Source organism: Phascolarctos cinereus, unplaced genomic scaffold, assembly GCF_003287225.1.
Source record: "Phascolarctos cinereus isolate Bilbo 61053 unplaced genomic scaffold, phaCin_HiC Scaffold_1;HRSCAF=81, whole genome shotgun sequence".
NCBI lineage: Eukaryota > Metazoa > Chordata > Mammalia > Diprotodontia > Phascolarctidae > Phascolarctos > Phascolarctos cinereus.
This window is the reverse complement of record NW_027555514.1, coordinates 171,039,600-171,064,009: the sequence shown is the minus strand read 5'-3', so window position 1 is coordinate 171,064,009 and position 24,410 is coordinate 171,039,600. Positions and strand designations below refer to the sequence as shown.

General features: G+C 36.1%; 1 protein-coding gene across 1 annotated transcript in view; it reads right to left on the bottom strand.

Annotated features, from left to right (window-relative positions):
* Positions 1-24,410, bottom strand: part of ITPR2 (inositol 1,4,5-trisphosphate receptor type 2) — a 509,346-nt gene that overhangs the window by 53,346 nt on the left and 431,590 nt on the right. Inside the window, exons 52-54 of the mRNA XM_020965011.2 lie at positions 13,480-13,572; positions 3,806-3,936; positions 2,173-2,338 (exon numbers count right to left, since the gene is read on the bottom strand). Of these exons, the coding sequence (XP_020820670.1) occupies positions 2,173-2,338; positions 3,806-3,936; positions 13,480-13,572 (390 nt within the window). The remainder of the gene's footprint in view (positions 1-2,172; positions 2,339-3,805; positions 3,937-13,479; positions 13,573-24,410) is intronic.

Below are 24,410 nucleotides of genomic sequence, written 5' to 3'. Positions count from 1 at the left end.
CTTTCTTAGGGCAGGGACTGGTTCATTTTTGTCTTTTTACTGCAGTAGCTATCACATGTACTTTGTACATGGTAGGTACTTAATAAATGCTTGTGGAGTTGAACTGAATCCAAACACACACATATATGAGTGTAGGCAGATATGTCCACATATGTGTAACATGTGTTCATAATACATATGTGAGTACCTGCATGTGTGTGTAGACACATGTTTATACACTGCAGGTGCCCATTATATGCGTATATGCACACACACACATATGTCTATGTCTAGGAGGTTTATATTTAGATTTTTTTTTCCTACATAGGAATCATAAGATTTTAGATCAGAACCAAAAAGATCATCTAGTTCTTTGAGAGATGAGTAAACTGAAGTACAGAACTTAAATGACTAGCAGATGATCATATAGGTAGCAAATGACAGTCAGGATTTAATCCATGTTGTTTAACTACAAATTTGGTTTTCTTTTCCTCAGATCACACTACTTCTAAGAGATGTTCATAAATTACTGCAACAAGAGCCAATATGTGATAAATGCCATATAAGCGTTATCCGCCAGTACTAGAAAGATTCCAAAGAAGAGCTCACTGCCTGATAGGATGACTAGAGGAGTTTATGGAAGACATGACAAGTTAGGACTTAGGAATGGTAGGATTTTGATAGATTCATAGGCTGAGATTGAGATAAGAGAATTCTAAGCTAAAAGAATAGTATTCACAATAGCAAAGAGGTGACATATAGATAAATTCTGAAGTAGAGGGTAGTATGTGACAACAGTAATATTTTGAGGTGGAGCATAGGAAGCTAAAGAGTTCATTTCCTTTATCTTCTTGGTAAAAAAGAAAGTAATGTTGTGGAAGGTATAAAGAGAACTAGGAACTTGAATAAAGTGTTGTTTATTAGTTGTGTTCAACCCTTCATGACCCCATTTAGAGTTTTTTTTGGCAAAAATACTGGAGTGGTTTGTCATTTCTTTCTCCAGTTCATTTTATAGATGTGGAAACTGAAGCAAACAGGGTTAAGTGACTTTCCCAGGGTCACACAGCTAGTAAGTATCAGGGCCAGATCTGAACTCAAGATGATAAGTCTTTCTGATTCTAATACCAGTGCTCTATCCACTAAGCCACCTAGCTGCCTTGAATAAGGTAGAAAAAAACTAAAATGTATGTTGGGGAAAATGTTATAGGGATTAAATGAAGTGAGTAACAGAATTGCTGAATAGTACTAAAGGCCTAGTTATTATATAATATTAATTTTTAATGGATTCATGGTTGAAGGGCAAGCCTTAGAGCTAGGAAAATCTGGGTTCAAGACTCATCTCTGATATATCTTGGTGGTGTGACCCTGAGAAAGTCAACTTCTCTGCTCTAGGCAATTATTTAAGAGTATGTGCTGTTCTGCATTAGTTGATGAGTTCCCAAAACTAATGAAATCACAGGTTTGGTCCCTATCCCAATTGCCATAGCTTCATAACTTTCTCTAGCAGTTTTTGGCATCCTGGAATATAGATAGTAAATGGCAGAGGAAACCATGACATTAAGGAATATCAAGGTTTGGTAAGGAATTCTAAAATATTACAAAACATTACTGAAATTTCTGGCCATAGGGTCCAGAATATGTAAGGGAGGAAAGTAAAAACTGACAGGGGAATGATTTATTAAGAGTATAGATAGATGTCAAGAAACTAATGGTCAAGATGAGAGGGAAGGGCAGGTTCAGTAGCAGTGAGGTTGTGAAGGAGGTGGAAAGGCAGGTAATGGTGAGAGACAGAGAACTCTATATTTGAGATCGTGGAAGTAGGCACCCATGGAAACCAAAATGTCATTTTGGGTGACTTGAATCTAAATGTTATTCTAACTAAATGTAAAATCACTCAAGTATTTAACTGACATATTAATACATTAAAACTTTTCATACTTGTCATTAATGAATTATACCACAGAGTCAAAGAATCACACAAATTGTATAATATTAACTCTACTAACAGGGGGATGGGAGTTCATTCCTATTTATGGAATGTAAAAACTTCAGGCCTAGTTAATCTAAACTCTGACAAGACTTGAGTATAAAATCATTTTTTCAAATCAGCATGATAAATGGTCATTACTCTATTCAGACAGTCTTGCTGAGTGGCATCTTCATCTATTACTTTTGTATCTTAGAAACACATACCACAGATGAAGCAGGTTGTCTTCAGAATTTCTTCCTTTTTCTGTTTTTCACTTCTGAGATCAGCAAATGTATCAATGATAACACCAAAAATCAAGTTCAGAACAATAATGATGACAATGAAGTAAAACAGAAGGTCATAAACCACTCTAGCAGCAAACAAGGGTTCCTGAAATAAAGACAGTATTTTCACGGTGATTATTAGTCAAGCCAAGGTTCCAGGCAGTACATGAAATACATGACAAAGCTAAGGGATTTTTTTCCTTAAAAAGGATGGAGAATTTTCCAGATATCCATATATTGTTCTATTTCTTTTTTTAACTTTTAGTTTTATTCCTTCAACTTATAGTTTTATTCCTCCAATGAAGTGGTTCTCTTTTTAAATACATAATTAGTCTCTGACTCCTTTACTACAGTGGTTGCACCTTTTGCATTTGATATTCACTTTTCAGAAGTAGAATTACAGTTAACAGGTTCAAACATCAGCATCCAGTGAATGAGCATTTCTCATTACTTTAAAGATGATCTTATTCCCTGTAAATCTCTATATTAGAGACTGTTTTCTTGTTCTAATATTACATTGAAGGCATAACCTAGTTTAAGTCTTATTTCCAATAGGAGGAGAGAATTTTTCTTCATTTCCAAATATATTCACACCCCACACACAGTGTACTATATATACTAAAAGAGACTTTAAAAGAGGGGGTAAAAGCAATTATACAAAACCAACACACCAACTGAGTCTTGACAGTATTGGCAATATTTCATGACTATAGCCCCAAACTTCTTCAAAGAATTAGATGGAGAGAGTGAATTTTCTCAACTTTTTTGGAGTTAAAAATCAAATAAAATTGGAAATTTTTAAAAAGAATTATATGATAATTAAAAGAAATAAATAACTACAAAATACTAAATCTTGAATATCTCTCAGAGATCATACAACTCAACCCCCACAGTTCAGACAAAACCAGTGTTGCATAGTGGACACCAGTTCTATTAAAGAACAAAAACATAGGCATAATTTCCTAATTATAATATACAAATCTAACAAATAAACATTTCTCAAATCCTATATTAAATAGATGAAGGAATCTTCAGGTTTTTAGAAAATCAATGCTTCACAGCATCTTCCAGCAAAATTTTTTAAAATATTACATAAATTGGCTTTTATTTGCCTTTAGGCAATCACTAAAATTTATATATAATTTAGGGTTTACAAAGTATCTCATTACAACCTATGAGATAAGTAGCACTGGCATTTTCATCATCATTATTCTACCCACTTCACAGATTAAGAATCTGAGACTCAGACATTAAATGACTTGCCTAGAGTCTTATAGCTAGTAAGTGTTAGAGCTGGGATTTGACCAGTTATTTTAATTAAGTAAATTAACTGCTTATTTTATTGCTCATGTAAATAGACCTCCTTAAAAAATCTTTTATGAATTCCCCTCTATCCATTTTTTACAGAACAATGAAAATATTTTCCCCTTGTAATATGTTTCTATATATAGTGTGGCTGACTTCAGATAAAAAAAAAACCAATACTGTTAAAGTCCTTTCTATGTATTATAGAAATTTATATCAATTATCATGAGGTTCAGAGGATTCACTTTGTACTTTACTGTACACTTACATCTTTAGAAGGCTTTCTCAGAACATCTCCTACACCACCACCATTCCTTAGGCCCTGGTTTAACACAGTGACAATGCACATCAGGAGTGTGTCACAGGTACGTTCTATCCCATCTTCATCATCTTCCTCAACTACAAAAGCAAATACATTCAACACTGAAAATAAAACATTTTCAATATATCATCTACATGTTTTCTAAGAACTTTACTGCAGCATTTAAAATTTTAGGGGTACTGTTGCCACTAAAGTCACACATATTGTTAATTTTAGCAACAGTAGCAGGCACTTTGCATATGGATCAACCAGAGCATACTGACCACTTGGCACATATACAATATTTAAAGAGTTTTCTACCCTTCTAGAGGAAAGTAACAGCTGATAGAGAAAAATAATATAATAAAGTACATGATGCAAGTAGGCTAAGAATCAGACTGTGTAATTAAGTGCTGACTGAGAGTGAATTCTTTAACACTGCCTGCTCATTTGTATCTTCTTGTCTAATGGGCTGAATTTTTTAGATATTTGCTTTGCCAGTTGGATCTCAATTACCTGGCATTCAGTTTTGACTGATAAATGTAGTTCTTTGTCTGGCAGATTTTAGGTAGGTAGGTGGGTGGGGAAAAGAAAAAAATATATATATACCATGACAGAAATATCACAAGACTCCAATATTTTAAAAATGAAAACAGAAAAAAATATACTGTATACTATATTTTATGTACTCATAAAATGTATGATGATTCTTGGTGATTTAGATTTAAGAATGAGCATCATATATGAAAACTATTGTTTCCTTTATGAAATAAATAAAACAGTAGCTAAGTAGTTATTTGGAATTATGTAGCAAGAGCCCACTAGTTTAGACTGGGGCTTATTAATCTGGGCCTGGTAATTTGTTGTTTTTTTAAAATGTTCTGATAGCTATATTTCAATATAATTGGTTTCTCTGAAACGTATGTATTTTATTTTGTGTAATTAAGAACATTATTCTGAAAAGAGATCCATAGGCTTCACCAGATTGCCAAAGGGGTCAAGGACACAAAACAGGTTAAGGACCCCTGCTCCAGGTAAACCATCATATCATCTGCATCCTCCTCATTTTCAATTCCAGACCCGTCTCACTGTTCATTACTAGAATATGTACTGATGTTCCTCTTTTGGGGCTATGTATCCAACTACATATCATAATCTAGATCACTTTTCATCCACTTGGTTTTTCATGTGTAGAATTATGTCAAACTCTTTCAAATGATTATGTTTCTTATTTAAGATACTGAGCAATATTCTACAACTAAATACTCAACAAAATTCCATTTTTAAAATAGAAGCATTTGGAGGATTTCACCTTCTATAAGGAATCACTTCTATTTGGATTTTGATGGACATCTTCACTGATAACTGCAAACACATCCAGCATACATCTCCCTGTTTCTTCTCCCCTCCAACTGCTGGTGACTGCCCTCCCAAACCATCTTGTATTTAACTCCTTTGTATATATTTTTATTCATTCACTTTATACTTATACTGCATATATTTTATATGCACTTATTTTCTCCTTCAAGAGAATGTGATCATTACCAGTATGGATTGTTTCATTCTTTGTACCTGTGCCCAGAGCCTAACACAATGCTGGGCACATACATAGTAGTTGTTTTAAAAAATTTGCTCTTTGTTTCTATGCCTCACCAGATATTAGTAATCAGAGGGTCATTGTAACAAAGTTGCCTCTCTTGTTCCATCCTTTAAGAGATCTTAAATGATTTTGATATATAAATATATAAAACATAGATACATATATATATACATATGAACACTTTGTTGGAGGAACTTTTAAAGGAATGTTTGGTTCTAGAAAACAAAATCCTTTTTTAAAAAAATATTTTATTGAAATATTTTGTTCATATTCACCTATATTTCTACATATAACCCTCCTTTATCCCCTACCCAGAATCATCCCTTGTAATAAATAAATAACAATTCTGCAAAATCAGCTAGCACATCAACCATATCTAAAGCATATGCAATATTTCACACTTATAAGTGTGAAAAGAAGAAAGGAGATATATTTTCTCATTTCTTCTCTGGGGTTAAGCTTATTCATCACAGCATTCATTGTTGCTTCTTAACAATTACAGATGTTCAAATAAAATAGACTGCCTTAGGAGGTAGTAGATTCCCTCTCACTAGATGAGATATTCAAATAAAGGCTGGATGACTATTTGTTGGATTACTGTAGTAGGGCTGTAGTAGGGATTCCTTTCTGGGAGATGAGTTGGACTAGAAGGCATTATATACCTCTTCCAAATCTAAAGTTCTATGATTTTGTGACTCTGTATTCCTTATTGCAATTGACTCTATCCATTGAAATTCTGTAGGAAATGGTAATTATTGATGTTGACGTCTCTTCTTTTATTCATTTCCCATTTTTAGCATAAATAGCTAGTTTAAATAGGTCAGCCTAGAGTTGACTTTATTCACTATATTTACATTTTTGCTCTTCTACTATAGTATTGATTTTGATCTTTGCTCTAACAAGTCAATTTCTTTGTCTTATTACACAAATAACTGATTCAGAAATGACTCACATATTAGTATTCAGTTGTTTTCATCAGTTAAAAATTAGTGGATTTCCCACATAAATTTCATTTGTGATGTTTTTTGGTGCTTTACATGTCTATTTTTTCCTGACTTTTCTCAAAGTATTTAGGATATATAATCATGAAGCTTCTGTACAGTCTAGAAGTCCTTGACTTCTTTTTTTTTCTTACTCCTTACTCATGTTTTCCAACATATATTTTTAGTCTTCCAACTTTTGTACTGAAGTCACTATGCATTAAATTATCATTTTTAATTTGGAGGCTCTTATCAAATACTCTGTAAAATTTTTTTACCCCTTAATTCTTTGAAACAAAATTGGCACATAAGTAGGAATTCATTTCATGGTAGTCTTTTCATAAATGTTTATCAGATAGTGTGTTCCTTATATGCTTGATGAAACCAGGTACTCCAACTCCTTTATTTACTTCTCTAAGGGGAAACTGTAAATTATAATGCCACTTAGCAGCAACATCCTTATAAATTCTAATTTTATTTATAGTGACTATCTCAAGATTTATATAGATCTTTTTCCAGCAGCATATTGAACTCTTTTGTACTGGATAAGGATGCCACATTTAGAATCCTAATAACTTAATGTTCCTAGATGGTGTATAAAAACCATGATTTTTTGTATCTTCTGTCCTCTTTTTCTGCCACTGCCACTGCAAGAAGGCAAGAGGTAGATGAGAGCCAGAGACATTTAATTTTTTTCCTTTTGTTTCTTAGATTCCCATAGCTAAAGATTTCATCATTGAATATCCATACTGCTAGTAATGAGCCTCTTTGGACTTTACTAGGCTGGATGCAATAAATCTTTGCTAGGTCCATACATAATCTTGATAAGAGTTATTTATACATCCATCAAGGACATACTTTATGAAAAATGAGAAGAAAACTGTCACTCATTTGAAAATGATACTTATATATTAGACCCCATTTTACAGACTAACAACTGACTAAAAGATACAGAGAATATAAAATCTCACTGTGCTAATTGTTTTTAACTATTAAGAAGGCTTTTTCTTTAGTAAAACATAATGTTGCTATAAAAGATCTTCTCCATCATGTCCCCCTTTAATAATTAAGTTGATAAAATTATTTGATAGGGTACAAAATCTTTGATAATTCTCTAGTTATTAATATCAAGCAAGGCATAAAACAAGGAGAAATGCTCAACAAAAATGACTGCCACTCTCATGGAGAATGTCCAGTGCAGTATCAAAAATGGCAGAAATATACCTTACTATTAGTGAAAGTCTCCTGGTGCTTATTATTTACATATGATTGACTTGAGACTGGAATACTGTAAACCTCCTCAATAAGAACCAAAATCACTCAAAAGAGTTTGATCTTACTATAAAGGAAAATTATATGAATACCTATTTTTCAGACTATGATACACAGTTAGATAAAGAGCTATATTGCTGATCCATCAATGTAAATATCTTGGCAAGTTATTGAAGATGAATAGTAACTGAGGCCAGAATTGAAAACGAGGAAGACATCTTGATTAATTTGTGAAATTATGTAGTACTCTTAATGACCCTGAGTATCTCCCTGAAACAAACAAAATCATCTTTTTAATACCAATAGTCTTCCTGTGATGATATACGGATGTGAATCATGGAATACCACAATATTCAAAGAAACAAAATTGAAGCTTGCCCAAACACTTGACACTTACTAGCTGTGTGTGACCCTGGGCAAATCATTTAACCCCAACTGCCTAAAAAAAAAGTCATTAATGCTCCAGACACTTGACACTTATTAGCAGTGTGACCCTGGGCAAGGCACTTAATCCCAATTGCCTCACCAAAAAAAAACAAAGTCATTGATGATCTTTGAAAAAACAAAACAAAATTGAAGCTTTTCCAAAGGTGCACCAGCAAAGATGTGCAGTGAGCTTAAACAGGCCACAGTATATCAGTGGAGAACTGCACAAAAGAAGCCATATAAAAGTCAGTATCAATAAATATACAACGGTGGCTTGGTCATGTAGTATACACAAGGAATAGTAGACCTCCTCTGCTGGTACCCATATAGCATCAAAAGACTTAGAGGAAAACCTCCAGAAATCCTCCTGTGGAGGATTTAGAGAAGGACATGAATAAGAGTTGCACAGGATGAGAAATTATGGATGTTTTTCAAGATCTGTTATCTAAGAAGTATCCCCATGGATGGGATTCCTGGTAAACTAAGGTACTGAGTTGCAGCTCAAAAGGGCATCCAGTATTCAATGACACAAATATACAAAGCATAGCCATAATTGCCACCTACTAGGACTGTCCTCACATTATATGCTTCATGTTCCCTCAAGATGGAAGTCAGTCCCATAGCCCCAGTATGGATTAAATATAATGTAGAAGGGGATGAAAAAGAAAGGGATCTGGCATTTCAGGAGGTGCTATGAGCCATTACAAAGAAAAGCTCAGTTGGCCACATACCAGCCATAGAATTAAGCAACCACAGAGTGAGAAAATTTCAAGAGTGCTAAAGAAAATTGCCCTTGATTGTCTGTCTGTCTGTTGTCTGTCTGTCTGTCTCTTTCTCTCTTTCTCTCTCCCTGCAAGCCAAAGGCAAAGGGAACAATAAAAAGGGGTTGGTCAAAACTGTTAAATACACAGAGGTTAAAGAAGATGAGAACTGAGAAAAGACCCTGTATTTGCTGATTAAAAAGTCATTGATAGGGGCAGCTAGGTGTCACAGTAGATAGAGCACAGGCCCTGAAGTCAGGAGGACTTGAGTTCAAATCCGGCCTCAGACCAAACACTTGACACTTACTAACTGTGTGTGACCCTGGGCAAGTCACGTAACCTCAACTGCCTAAAAAAAAAAGTCATTGATGCCTCAGACACTTGACACTTACTAGCTGTGTGACCCTGGGCTTAACCCCAATTGCCATTGATGATCTTTGAAAAAACAATTTCCATGATATTGTAGTAGAAAAGATATCATAAGGGGGACTAAGGAGTGAGGGGAATGGTGAAAAATAGGAGGCACGAACTAATTTTTTTTAAGTTCAAATCTGACATCAGGGGATAATAGGGACAATTAATTGCACCTACCTCCCAGTATATTTGTGAGGATAAAGTAAGATATTTTAATGTGCTTTGCAAACCTTAAAGCACTATATTAATGCTAGCTACTATCACCATCATTAATAATAATAAAAGTTCATAACCGAAAGGGAGGAAAGATAGGAAGGAAAACAGTTGATACGCTTTTGGGTTTTGTTTTTTTTCTTTTGGCTTGCTTTGTTAGGACTGGGGAAACCTGAATATGTTTTTAGGCAGAGGGAAGAAGGCAGTGGAGAGCAGCACACTTGGAAAATACTGCTGCAGGTGCTACAGTCTCCACCTCCTCAGAAAAGACCGTGGTTACTGTTAATGTATCTTTAAAAGAGAGATAACAGAACCTTAATGGGTGAGAATTTGCTGATATCGGGGAAGCAGTCATCATGAGGAGAATTCTTGAGACTTTAACATGTTACCCTGAAAAACTTGAAATGTTTTACTGTGTTTTAGAAGAGTCTAACATAAATTCTTTCCTAAAGAGACTTGCACAGCTAACTGCCATTGAAGAATGAGTTTGTCAGAGACTACTGAAATTTACTGTGATCTTTGAAAAAGTCTAGAGACACAACATAAGAGAACTGAGTTTAATTCTTATTTTGTGTAGAAGATAGTCTACGTAGAATTCATCATGAGAATTCTTGAGACTTTAAATTGTTAGCCAGAAAGACTTGAATTGTTGAACTGTGTTTTAGGGGAGTCTACCGCTGTAGCCAATTGTTTGTTGTGATTTTAGCTGTGGATTTTCTCACAACTGATAGACTGCTAAAATATTAATTTCTATTTGTGCTTTCTTTATTACATTAATAAATTATACAACTAGTAAAATTGATGTTTGTTTAAGAATATGAGGCCTATCCTGAGATTGATGTATCCAGCTTAGGGGGGAGATCTTGTGCCATTTGTGCTTTGGAATGAGCCCCTAGCAACTACTCCAGTACTTGGAGAAGATGATCACTGGCAGGAGCCCAACTGCTGGACTAGCCTACCAGAATACATGAACCTGCGCAGAGCCACGGTGAAAACGAAATGCTTTTTCAGCAGCCTCTAAAAATATTTCACATTATGATATCTTAAATATTAAGACCCTGGGAAAGTATAACAGTAGTTATACATCATATTCCTGCTTCTTTAAGTCTTTGTTAAATATGAGTTTGTGAGTCTCTTGTGTTAAATATTTCTTTCATATCAAAGAAATAGATGTCCTATAGCTGATTTACATTGCACATTGAGTAATTTTCCATTCCCTGTTGGGGAGATCCTAGACCTTTTTCCCTAATCTAGGGCTTCTAGGAAACTTAAACATTGGCCATCAAAAATAATGGCATTTAATAAATACCGATCCCTTGGGTATATGATTAGCTAACACAGTCAGATTTTAGAGAAGCTCAGAAAACAACAATTGTCATTAACATACTATAACAGCATGAATGTAATTGCAAATTCCTTCTCTGGCAGTCTAAAACTTTCGTCAGAAGCAATTCATTATAGAATTGATTCAAATCATTTATAACCACAAGAAAAGGAAATCACTGGACACCTGGTAGGAAATCAAAATGAATAATGGTGTTAATCTTAGATTTTTTTTCAATCTTTTCTATCAAAGCAAAACACTTAAACATTAATGCATTTTTGTGTTCCCTTCTCCCTTATACCCAATTTGTTTTCTAGCTGAAAATTATCTTGATGATGGCCAATTCTTCCACAGCTTTGAAAACTTCCTCAGAAGTAGACTTTGTTCTTTTCCCAGGAAAATTTTTTTTTGTTTTTCTTTTGTAGCCAAGAAGAAAGAATGAACAATAGCAAAAGACATCAAATTCAAGTTTTACTTCACAGATGGTTGTCGAATACAGTACAAATTTTCTGACCATAAGCTTAACTTTAACCCACAGAAATTATCCTTAGGACCTGATAGCTGAGCATATCAGTATAAGTTTGGGACTTTTTTCAGACAGTCTGATTATTTATGCCTGTCTGTGTGTGTAGTGATTTTGTGATATGGTCCTTCTGTCTACAAAATAAACTAAGGCCTTCACAGTTGCTCACTAGGGTTTGTAAATTAAATTTTAATACTAATCTTTTGTAAAGACATTTCTCATGTAGAGTGAATGTTTTACAAAAGACTTTAGCTTTCATTGTGCTTTTAAACCAATGACAGATACTATAGATGGCAAAAATTAACAAATTAGGTCCATCTATTTATGAGTTTCCATTAAAGTGAATTTTATTGACACTGGATTAAACACCAAAACAAACACAAGAGTAAAGTGATCCCCTAAACAACCAGTCACCAGTTCAAATTCTTCAATACCTACCCCAGCTGTTTGAAATGTCATAGGAAAGTCAATGTTCTCTTCTCTTGTTTTTCTTGCCACTGTCCTTTTGAAGACACTGGATTACTTGCCTTGGAAGCCTTCTTCATTGGGGGAGTAAGATGTGTGTGCTTTCATCCACTAAGATATGAAGGGACCCAGAATAGGGCAAGGGATCCGTTTCTGGTATTCCTATTTGTTACTTGTATTACATTTTTTCCAGAGAAAAACGGGCAATTAAGTTCTATAAGGCTCTGAGTACTGCACTATATGGTTATTATAGCTTTTCTGAGCTGACCTGAGAGCACAATATCCATTTTAACAGTCTGATATATATCATGTAATTTAACCCAGAGATGAGATAACTGAGGCTTGGAAGGATTAAATGATGTGTCCAAAATCACACATCTGTTTTCCAATAGAAGAATGGCTTATGATTATGACAAAAGTGAGATATGAGGAAATGGCAAGCTATAATGGTTGTTGCTGCTGCTGTTGACCCATGTAGGCAACAAAACTGTGCATTTCAATCAGTTCTGCACCAGCTGACACTATGAGACTAAGTAAATATTCACAGGAATGCATTCTACTTTCGGTGTAGGAGCACTGGGAATCAGCTGAACTGCTCTGCTCCACCAGCCACGTGTACATACAGCTGTTAGTAAAGCTGTAGTTTCCAGTGCTCTTCCTGTGTGAGATCCCATTGCTTGTTTCTGATACCTAATAGCCCTGGTCTCTGTACATTTCTAAATTATTAGAGCAAGAGCGTATTTCAAATTCTGTTAAATAAATAATGATAATAACATCTGACATTTGTCTAACACCTTATAGTTTACAAAGCAGTCTCAGATAAATTGTCTAATTTGATCATCATAATACATAAACAGAGTAGGTATTATATCCATTTTACAAATTACTCCATTGAGCCTTAGGGATATTAACTTTCTTTTTTTTTTTATAGTTCAGATTTTTGCTCTGCTCTCTCCACCCCCTTTTTTATTTTTTAGGGATATTAACTTTTTTGATGGTTACATAGCTAGTAAGCGGTTAAGTGGACTGGATTTGAAATATCCAAAGGTGGGGAATCCTTTTATTAAGGGGATTTGTTCTGTAAAATTTGGACTCAGTCAAGAGGCCACACATGAGGACCTAGAGGGCCACGTGTGGCCTCGAAGCCACAGGTTCTCTGTCCCTGAATGGAAAAGAGGGTTGGCCAAATGCCTTAGCCCTCAGTCTTTACCCTAAATCTTGCCATGAAATGCTTAAAGTCACCCATCTTTTTGTTTTCTTAGCTGTAGAAGTACCCCTTGTATACCTAAACATCTATTAGCATCTACTTGATAAAACTGGAAAAGCTGTCTCATGTAAATTATTGGCTAAATCAACTTTTGTAAGCTAACCATTAACCATCATTTGATCAGGTCCTACTTTTAAAAACTGCTACCTTTTCCCTTTGGGGCCAAGAGAGAAGAATCTAGCCTTTCTCCTTTCTAATCGTCCTCCATTTGCTGGAGGAAGGTTTAAAAGCTGCTGACTTCTGCCTCTTTCATGTCTCTTCTCCTCACTTCCTCCACTTTAACACATCATAAAATGACTGTACTATCACTCTATAAGAGTTAATAATATTCATCATGTAAATACAAATTTAGAAATATCAAGTTCTTTTGTTGTACCAGTCCTCCCTTCTACTAACCTGTACTTGAAATTGGTATTGTGGGTGAGCAATTCTCCTTAGTACATGCTCCCATGATCGAAGTTAGAGTCATTGTAGGAACTTCAGTACTACCTGTCGTAATAGAAAACAAAATGGTATAGAGACAAAAGAGACAAATGAGATCTAACTCAAATATGTATTATATTGGTGTATATCTAGAACAGATCTCATCATCTTTTCCCCAAAACTCATCACTCTTCTGAACCTCACTATTACTGTTGAGAGCACTGTTATCTTCTGATTACCTAGATCATTCTCAGTCATTCTCAACTCCTTACCCTAACTGATCTCATCTCACATATCCAACAAGTTGATAAGTCTTGTCATTTCTATCTTCAAACATCTTTCCCTTAGTCCTCTTTTCTCCACTCTCACAATCCCCCACCCCAATTTAGGCATTCATCACATCTCATTTGGACTGCTGTAAAAGCTTTCTAATTGTTTTCATTGCTTCAAGTCTCTCCCCATTTCAATCCATTTTCCAACATACCTGTTGAAGTAATTTTCCTAAAGTATAGGTGTAATGGCTGAATTAGTCAAAAAGCAGTAAACACTCACTGTGCGCCAGGTACTGTACTAAGAACATTAAATTCCAGTGGTTCCCTATTACTTCCATGATCAAATATAAAATGTTTTCTTTAGCATTTAAGTTCTTCATAGCATGGCCCCTTCCTACTTTTCTAATACTCTTCTTCATATACTCTACAATTAAGCTAAACTGGCTCGCTTATTGTTCCTCCCACATGAAGCTCCATTGTCCATATTTCTACCTTTACTTCAGCTGTCTATCATAACTGGAATACTGTCTTTTCTCACCTCTGCTTCTCAAAATCTCTAGCTTCCTTCAAAACTCAGCCAATGACACCCTCTGCAGGAGGCCTCTCTGAGTCCTCCTAGCTGCTACAGCCCTCTACTCTAAGTTTACCACCCATTTATTTGGAATGTGCATGTGTGTGTGTGTGTGTGTGTGTGTGTAATATGTGTTGTTATATATAGGATCTATACATAGGAAATTGTAAAGTCAGTAAATAGGAATGATTTTTGTCTCTTAATTTATGTTCATGTTTCTAATTTACCTCACTAATCTCATTCTATCACTCTCATTTTCAAAGCTATATCAAATAATAGTGGGAAAGGGGAAGGGGAGATCCTTACTTTACCTCTGTATTTATTGGGAAAGTTTTTAGTACTTTCTTATTGGCAAGTGATACTAGCTTTGAGTATGACACACAAACATATGCACATAAATACACATATATATCATACATTGGCATATGCGCTCTCTCTCTCTCTCTCTCTATATATATATATAATATATATATACATACAACTATTTATTTATATGCTGTTTCCTCCCATTATGCCTGCTCTAAATGAATTTTGTTATTTTATCTAATTCTATAAAACATGTTCGTGATTGAGTAATATGATTATTTTCATTATAATTGCATGGGCCATCCATGAGTAATGAATACCCAATCAATTATTTAAGTTATTTCCCCCCCCCCGGTCATTCAATAAACATTTATTTATTTTTTATTAATTTATTTTGATTTAACAATAATTGCTACCATATGCTTTTGAGTTTAAAATTTTTCTCCCCCTTCCTCTCCACCACCCTCCCCAAGATGGCACACAATGTGATATAAGCTATTAAGTTATTCTTTATTTCTTTAAAAAGAATGTTCTTATAATTGTTGTTGTTCTTGAATCATATCAGTCATGTCCAACTCTTCATGAACCCATTTGGGGTTTTCTTGGCAAAGATCCTAGAGTGGTTTGCCATTTCCTTATTCAGTTCATTTAATAGATGAGGAAACTGAGACAAACAGGGTTAAGTGACTTGCCCAGGGACACACAGCTAGTAAGTGTCAGGGGCTGAATTTGAACTCAGGAAGAGGAGTCTTCCTGTCTTCAGACTTGGCACTCTATCCACTGAGCCACTTAGCTGCCTTGTGGAATATATCATTAATTATCCTTTGAAAGTTTGATAGCCTTCATCTCAAAATCTAGGTTATGTCTTCCTTACTTTGATCCAAAATCTGCCTCCTTATAACTTTCACATATCAGTCCTAATTCTGCTTTCTAGAGAACAAATCTATGTACTTGCCAACATGAAAACCAGTCCTTCAAATACTTCATATACCTTTTAAATCCCCTATTCTCCAGGTTAACCAACTTCAATTATCTTTTACATAATAACAATTCTAAAAACCCTGGTCACTGCTCTAAGCTCCAATTTGTCAAAGTTCCTTTTTAAAATGCAATGATTAGAACTAAGCAAAGTAGTCCAGATACAAACTGATCATTAAAGAGTACAGCTGGACTGCTTTTTCCTTTAAAACATATGTGGAAAAATGCAGCCTAAGATCTAATTTTCACTACTTTGATAATCATGTTGAGTCATAAGAAGTTTGAAGGCAACTGGTACTATGAAGTCTTTCTTCATGTGAGTTACTGTCAAAGCAGGGTTTTTCCCATCTATAGGTAAAGCAATAATAATTTTTGTCTGCAGAATAATAGGCAGGAAAGATGGGAGGAGGGCAAGGGTTTCAAAACAGAAACCTAGGGCACTGGCATACAAGTTCACGCAAGGAGGAGCTTACCCTTGAAGATAACTGAGTAGCTTCCAGTCCCATCCAAGAAGCATTTTTTTTCCTTTTTAATAGTATTTTTCCCAATTACATATCAAGACAATTTTTAGCATTCATTTTTACAAGATTTTGAGTTCCAAATTTTTCTCCCTCCTTTCTGTCCCCTCTTCTTAAAATGGTAGGCAATTTGATAGAGGTTATGCACGTGCTGTCATGTAAAACATTATTTCCATATTAGTCATAGTTGTGAAAGAAGAAATAGATCAAAAGGGAAAAAAACACAAAAAAAGAATAAAGTGAAAAAAATAAAGTGCATGCTTCAATCTGCATTCAGAGGCCATCAGTTCTTTATTTGGATGTGATAGCATTTTCCTGCCTGAATCCTTTGTACTTGTCTTGGATCATTGTGTTGCTGGGAAGAGCTAAGTCCCTCATAGTTGATCACCACACATTGTTGTTGATACTGTGTACAATGTTTTCCTGGTTCTGCTCATTTCACTTTGCATCAATTTGTACAAGTCTTTTCAGGTTTTTCTGAAATCTGCTTGTTCATCATTTCTTACTGTACAATAGTATTCTATTACATTCAAGTAGCACAGATCGTTCAATGATTCCCCCATTGATGGGTATCCCCTCAATTTCCAATATTTTGCCACCATGAAAAGGGCTGTTATAAATATTTTTGCACATGTAGGTCCTTTTCCCTTTTCTATGATTTCTTTCAGATACAGATCTAGTGGTGGTATCGCTGGATAAAAGTTTGGTTGCCCTTTGGGCATAGTTCTAAATTGCTCTCCAGAATGGTTGGATCAGTATACAATTCCACCAACTATTTATTAGTGTCCCAATTTCCTCACATCTTCTTCAGCATTTATCATTTTCCTTTTCTATCATATTAGCCAATCTGATAGTTGTGAGGTGTTACCTCAGAATTGTTTTTATTTGCATTTCTCTAATCAAAAGCAATTTAGAGCACTTCTTCACATGCCTATAAAAAAGCTTTGATTTCTTCATCTGAAAACTGCCTGTTCATATCCTTTGAACTATCTATAAATTGGGAAACGGCTTGTATTCTTGTAAATTTGACTCAGTTCTCTATATCTTTGAGAAATGAGGCCTTTATCAGAAACACTTGCTATAAATATTGTTAACAGCTTTCTGCTTTCCTTCTAATCTTGGTTGCATCGGTTTGTTTGTGCAAAAGCTTTTTAATTTAATATTATTAAAATGATCTATTTTACATTTTGTAATGCTCTCTATCTCTTGTTTGGTACTGAACCTGTAACTTGCTTAACTTCTCCTTTAAGGATTTGGATGCTAACTGAAAGTCTCATTCCAAATAAGGAACGATGTTTGTTCTGCTCCCTGATTTCTGTATGGCTGAGCATCAGTAACAGTCAGCCAGCAATTCAGTGAGAATTCATATGGCAGCCTGTCTCTCTGGTGGTTATAGCATAGTAGTGCTTCCCAACATCCCTCTTCCATGCCACTTTCTGTGTCCATGAATCTGTTGGCTAGAAATACAAGACTAAAGGTGCCTCTCTGTCACTAAAGGAAAACAAAATTCAAATTGTCTTAATTTTATTTTAGACTGCCATAGTATGGCAAATGTAAGATTGTTCTATTTTTAGAGGCATTTTAACCTCTATTTTTGGGACCAACTTTAATACAGACCAAAAACCTCCTGATTTAACCAGATTCAGAGATTCAAATAGACGTTCCTATTTGTTGTTTCTAAACAGTTTCCTTGTGTACAATGCTAAAACATTCTTTATTCCACAGCAGTGTGGAACAGATATGAAGACTTAAGTCTACAGTTGTGTTTAAAAACTACCCTGCTTCTAGCATATAATCCCAGTCCTCATTCCTATTTATTAAGCATCACACTACCCAGAAACACACTAGGAAGTGTGAAGCTGAATGAAACCAGTGCTTTTCATTTAGATCTTTACCGAAAGTATCCTATATAGTAGGATACCTTTTTCTAGCTTTTGGTCAAATAAATTTTACATAAACTTAAAAAAAAAGAATTTGGATGCTATATCACTTAGTGCAAATATTTTTAGTATTGATACTGCTTCATTGCTTATGGTACCTTTTAACAAGATGTACTTTCTTTCCTTATCTCTTTTAATTAGGTCTATTTTTGCTTTTGCTTCATCTAAGATCAGGATTGCTACCCCTGCTTTTTTTTTTTTACTTCAGCTGAAGCATAATAGATTCTGCTGCAGCCCCTTATCTTTGCTCTGTGTATGTGTCTCTCTGTTTCAAGTGTATTTCTTGTAAACAACATATTGTAGGATTTTGGTTTTTTACCCACTCTGTTATCCATTTCTTTTTTATGGGAGATTTCATCCAATTCACATTCACAGTTATGATTACAAACTGTGTATTTCCCTCCATCCTATTTTTCCTACTGTTTGTCTTCTCTCTCCTTTCACCCTTTCCCTTCTCACCAGTGTTTTGCTTCTGTTTATACCTCCCCTGGTCTGCCCTCTCTTCTGTCAGTTCTCACTCCTCTCCCCACCTTTACTTAATCTTCTCGGCTCCTACTTTCCTATTGAGAAAGATAGATTTCTATATTCAACTGATAGTGTATATTATTCTCTCTTTGAGCCAATACTGATGAGAATAAGGTTCAAGCAATGCCTATTACTCACCCTCCCATTCTTCCCTCCACTTTTTTGCACTCCATGTGAAATAATTTACCCCATTCTACCTCTCCCTTCCCTCTCCACCCAGCATGCTCCTCTTTCTCATCTCTTATTTTCATATCATTCCCTCAAATCACCTTATACCCATACCCTCTATCTATGTATATTCCTTTTAATTTTACTATTAGTGGTATAATTTTTAAGAATTACAAATTTTAAGAAATACAAATATCATAACCAGGTCAACTTCATTGAATCCCTTATGTTTTCATTCCCCTTTTTACCTTTTTAGCCTTCTCTTAGGACTTGACATTGGAGATCAAATTTTTTTGTTCAATTCTAGTCTTCTCCTTATGAAAGCTTGGAAACCTTCCATTTCATTGAATGACCACTTTTTCCCTTGGAGATAATTTCACCAACTAGGTGATTCTTGGCTATAGTCTTAGTTCCTTTGTTTTCCAGAATATCATATTCCATCATCTCTGATCCTTTAATATTGCAGCTGCCAAGTCCTATGTAATCCTGATTATGGCACCCAGATATTTGAATTGTTTCTTTTTGTCCACTTGCAGTATTTTTTCTTTGCCCTGGTAGTTCTGTAACTTGGCTATATTGTTCCTTAGAGGTTTTTTGGGGGGATCTCTTTCCTGAGGTGATTGGTGGATTCTTTCAATGCCTATTTTGCCCTCTGCTTCTAGGACATCAGGGCAGTTTTCCTTGATAATTTCTTCAAAGTTTCTGTCCATATCCTCCTTTTGATTATGGCTTTCAGGTAGTTCAATGATTCTGATATTGTTTTCCAGGTCAGTTGTTTTTTCCCATGAGGTATTTTACATTTTCTTGTATTTTTTTTCATTCTTTTGAATTTGTTTGATTGAGTCTTGATGCCTCATAGAATCATTAGCTTCCCCTTGCCCAATTCTAACTTTTAAGGTGTTGTTTTCCTCAATTAGCTTTTGTACTTTTTTTTCCATTTGGCCAATTATACTCTTTAAGGAGTTGTTTTCTTCAGTGAATTTTTTTTATCTCCTTTTCCATTTGGCCAATTCTACTTTTTATCAGTTTTCCAAGCTGTTGAGCTTTTCCATAATTCTCTTGCATCACTCTCATTTCTTTTCCCATTTTTTCTTCCACCTCTCTTATATGATTTTAAGCTCCTTTTTCAGCTCTTCCATGAGTTCTTTCTGCTTGAGACTACTTCCTGTTTTTCTTTGGGGTTTTGACCATTTGTGTTTTGACACTGTTGTCCCCTTCTGAATTTGTGTCTTGATCTTCCCTGTCACCATAATAACTTTCTATGGTCAGGTTCTTTTTTTGTTGCTTTTTGCTCATCTTTTTGTTTTTGGCCTTTTTCCTTTCTTTTAAATTTGAGCTCTGCTTCTGGAGTGAAAGGGGCACTGTCTTAGGCTTCTTGTGCCAGTGGATGAAAGCCTGCCTGTTTACCTGTTGCTGCATTAATGTTGTCCTGAGGCCCCTCAGGGACCATCATGTCTGGTGCTGTGCTGAGGGGATATGGTGAGGGGTGGCAGCCACTGCTGGAGGCTGTAGGGGTTTGTCAGCTTACCTGGTGCTGAGCTGGAGTTCTAGTGGTGGTGTCTGGCATGTGCTAAGGCTCAGTGGAATGTTTCTGCATTTCCCTGGGGCTACACTGAAACAGGTGGAGGTCTGGACACTGGAAGATGCCTGTTTGCCTGGGGCTGTGCTGAGGCACATAGAGGTCTGGCCAATGAAGGATGCCTGTTTGCCTTTTTAATTCTAAAATTCTATGATTCTCTGAGTCTCACATTCACTTCTTGATAGTCTAAACGTTGGCCAGACATGAACTGATGAGCAAGTTCTTGACCTAATATCCTGGCTGGAGGATCAATGCAGAAGATGGCCTGAAGCACAAGTACTTCTGAGAAACCTCTCTTTCTATCAAACTTTCTAGGTTTCCCATGTGGCCAGCCAAGAGTGAGCAGCAGAGGGACCTGATCTTGTGCAGGGAGCAAGAACAGATGCCACTTGGAAGCTGTTGCTCACCACCTAGTGCTGGATCACAGATTCTGGATGGAAACAGGAGGGGACTTACACATAAGGGTAGCTTTCCAAGGTAAGCATCCATTGGAAGCCCTCGGATGTATATGGAGCAAGGAAGTACAGAAGTACCCAGCAGCTGTTTGACCTGTCCTGATGAGGGAGCAGAGTGTGTGTGGGGATAGGGGGTGGGATGGGGAGGAAGGTGTTGGGTCTCAATTTTAGCCCCCAGGCCAGTCTCAAACCTGGAATAACCAGATCAGGAATCCCAGACCAAGGGGAATCGCAGTCTTTGCATTCTGAACCTGAAGAGCTTTCCAGGTGACTAAGTCCATCAGTGCCCTATTGGATTTTCTCCTATTGCATATTTTCTGATTCTGTCCCCTCTGATTGTGGTTTTCTTGGGGGTTGGATCTCAAAGAATCTCAACTTCCTCTCACGCTGGGCAATTCAGGTTTCACCAGCCAAGATCTCTGTCCCAAATGACTTTTAGGTGGACAGAACTGACCCCAGATGGATGTTGAGCTCTTTCCCTCAGGCTTAGTAGAATGCTCCCTAACACATGGTATCCTGATCTGGTGTCCTGCCCCCTTCCCTCTGTTCTTCAGTTTTCTGACCTGGCAATGGCAGTTCTCTGAACTGCCACACTGGTGCTTATGGGATTGTCTGCCCTGGCCCAAGTAGGTCAGGGCTTTGCAGCACTAGTGCTGCAGGGCTGCCTGCTGCCATTGTAACTGCAGCTCCCAGTATGCTTTTACTTTTAAAGGGTGCTGGGGCACTGGCTGTCTCAGAGTAAACTTCTGCAGCCTGAGCTAGGTAACTGGCATTAAGAAGAATGGGGGGGGGGGATTTTGTTGCAAGCTGTAAGGTCCTTGAGTTTACTAAGTACAACCTCACTGCAGGCAGCTGTAGCATAGGAGGTAGGGGAGAGGAGCTGAGAGAACTTAGGATCAGTGAGCTTCAGTTTATGGGTTTTTGTGTTTTAACCTTCTTTTCTGTATTTGGTGTCCTAGACCATGGACATAGATAAAGTTGCTTTATCTTTGGTGCACAAGTTATGTTTTGGAGATGTTTGAGATCAGTGAAAATATCTAGTCTTCCATCTTGTTGCTCACATGATCCAGAAGTATTTTCCTTCCTTTCTAACCAGACCTTTCCTTCATATTCTATCCAGTTATTTGAACAAACTAAATTATGCATGATAGTGTTCAATATTTTAGATAAAATATCCATGCCTCTTTGTTCTATTGCTGTCCATCTCTTTCCAAACCCTAGGCCTGGCCTACTCCCACCATGTGCCTTCTCTGTTCCTATTCACAAGATGAAGAATGGAGCTGCAGGAATCTCACAACTGTTTTGACTGGTAACATTACAAATTAATATCATCTGACCTCAACTATGCTTACATTGTCGCAAGGCAGTCTATCCTTCTCTAATTGACTGTCTATTTCATTCTCCACAGCAGCTATTCCAAACCTTCTCTTCCTTCCTCAAGTCCCCCACATTTCCATTCCTTTTAACCACCTGCCTTCCTAGCTGAGGACTTCCGTTTGTTTGTTTTTTACTGGGAAAATTGAGGTCATTCAATATTAGGTCCCTCTTCTCATACTTTTCAAACTCAAAACCCCTTGATATCATCTACATTCACTCCCCCTTATCAAATCTAGCCCTTCTACATGTCTGCTTGATCCAACCCCTTCCCGCCCTCTTCAACAGAATTCATCCTCAATCTTTTACTTTCTTAAATCCTCAACCTTTTCATATCTATTTTAAATATGCCAAGTCTACTTTGTCCTTAAAAAACCTGCCTTCACTGGATCCTACCATACCTTCACATTATCACCTTCTATCTCTCCTATGTTTTTCAAGCAAACTCCTTGAAGAAGCTATCTACACTCACAGCCTTTTTTGTTTCTCCTCTTCCTCACTCCTCAATCCTTTGTAGTCTGGCTTCTGACTTAATCATTCAACTGAAATCATTCTCTCCAAAATTAATAATGATTCTTGAATTGTCAATGGTTTTTTTTCTCAAGCCTCATCCTTCTCTACCTCTCTAGTTCATTAGACATTGTTGACCACCCTTTTCTTGTGGATATTCTTTCCTTTCTGCTTTTTCACGACACTGGTCTCTTCTGCTTTTCTTCCTATCTATCTTACTACTCCTTCTTAATCTGCTTTGCTGGCTCATTATCCATATCATATCTCCTAAATATGGAAGTTTCTCAAGGTCTATCCTAGACCCTCCTGTCTTCTCTTTCAACACTGTCTCTTAGTAATCTCAACAGCTCCTTAACAGCTCAATTATTTCTATGCAGATGATTCATGAATCTATATATTCATCCTCAGTCTTAGACCAGAGCTTTGGTTCCACATTACCAATTACCTTTTAGACATGTTCAAACTTGATGGCCCAGAAGTACCTCAACCTCACATCCAAAACTTAATTATCTTCTCCTAACATCCCTATTTCTGTTGAAGGAACCATTTTCCTTCTAGTCTTCCAGATTCATAACCATGGCATTTCCATTAGCTCCGCACTCTCCTCCACCCCACATGTCCAATTAGTTACCAAACCTTGCCATTTCTATCTCCATGGCATCTCTTGAATCTGATTTGTTCTGTACATTCACACAACACACAGCTACCACATTATTTCAGGTTTTCATCACTTATTTACTCTATTATTGTAATAGCCTCCCCAACTAGTCTTGGTGTCTCTTGTCTCTCCCCACTCCAATCCTTCCTACACGCTGTTTCTCATTTGCTTTTCCTTAAGGATAGTTCTAATCACATCACTCCTCTACTCAATCAAGTCCATTAGCATTCTATTGCTTTGTAGTATAAAACATAAACTCCTCTGTTTATCTTTTAAAACTCTTCACGAGATGGCCCAACCTATCTTTCCAGACTCATTTGACATATAATCATGCCTCCAAACCCCCCAACTCACACCCTTGTCACCACATTTTAATATAAGCTCTTTGCACATAGAAATTACATCATAATTTTTGTAGCTTAGCACAGTGCCTGACATATAAGTAAGTGTTTTGTTTATTGAATGATTAATTAAAGCCTGAAACTTACTTACTGTACATGCCTTCAAAGCTAACATTTTTAATATGTCTAAGCCAAACTATTGTTTCAGAAACTCAAGTGATACATTCTATGTCTTGGTCTCACATATGCTATCATACAAAATTTATCATTCTTTTTAGTAATATTAGCTTATGTAGTCATGCTATTTGCATATGTTTTTCATTACTCACTAGCTCCCTCAATAAAAATTCATAAGTGATTTTGTTAAGAAACTTGATTTTTTATTCTAATCATTTCATATCATATAATAACTAGAAGGTATTTTTGTTCCTATAGAAAATGGTTCATGTTCACAATACATGCAAAAACTCAACTGTATCTGAGATGTCACTGATGTGAATACTCTCCAAAGATACATATCATTATCCATTCTTGCCCTATGTGACTCTTGTACTTCCATAAGTTCACAATGTGGGGAGGGGTTCCATCCAACATGCCAAGCAGTTTCTTCATTTTCTATTGATATCATAAGGGTACCATAGAAATACACTTCTTTCTTTTTTCTTCCTTCCTTCTCTCCTTCTTTCCCTCCTTACTTGTCTCTCTCCCT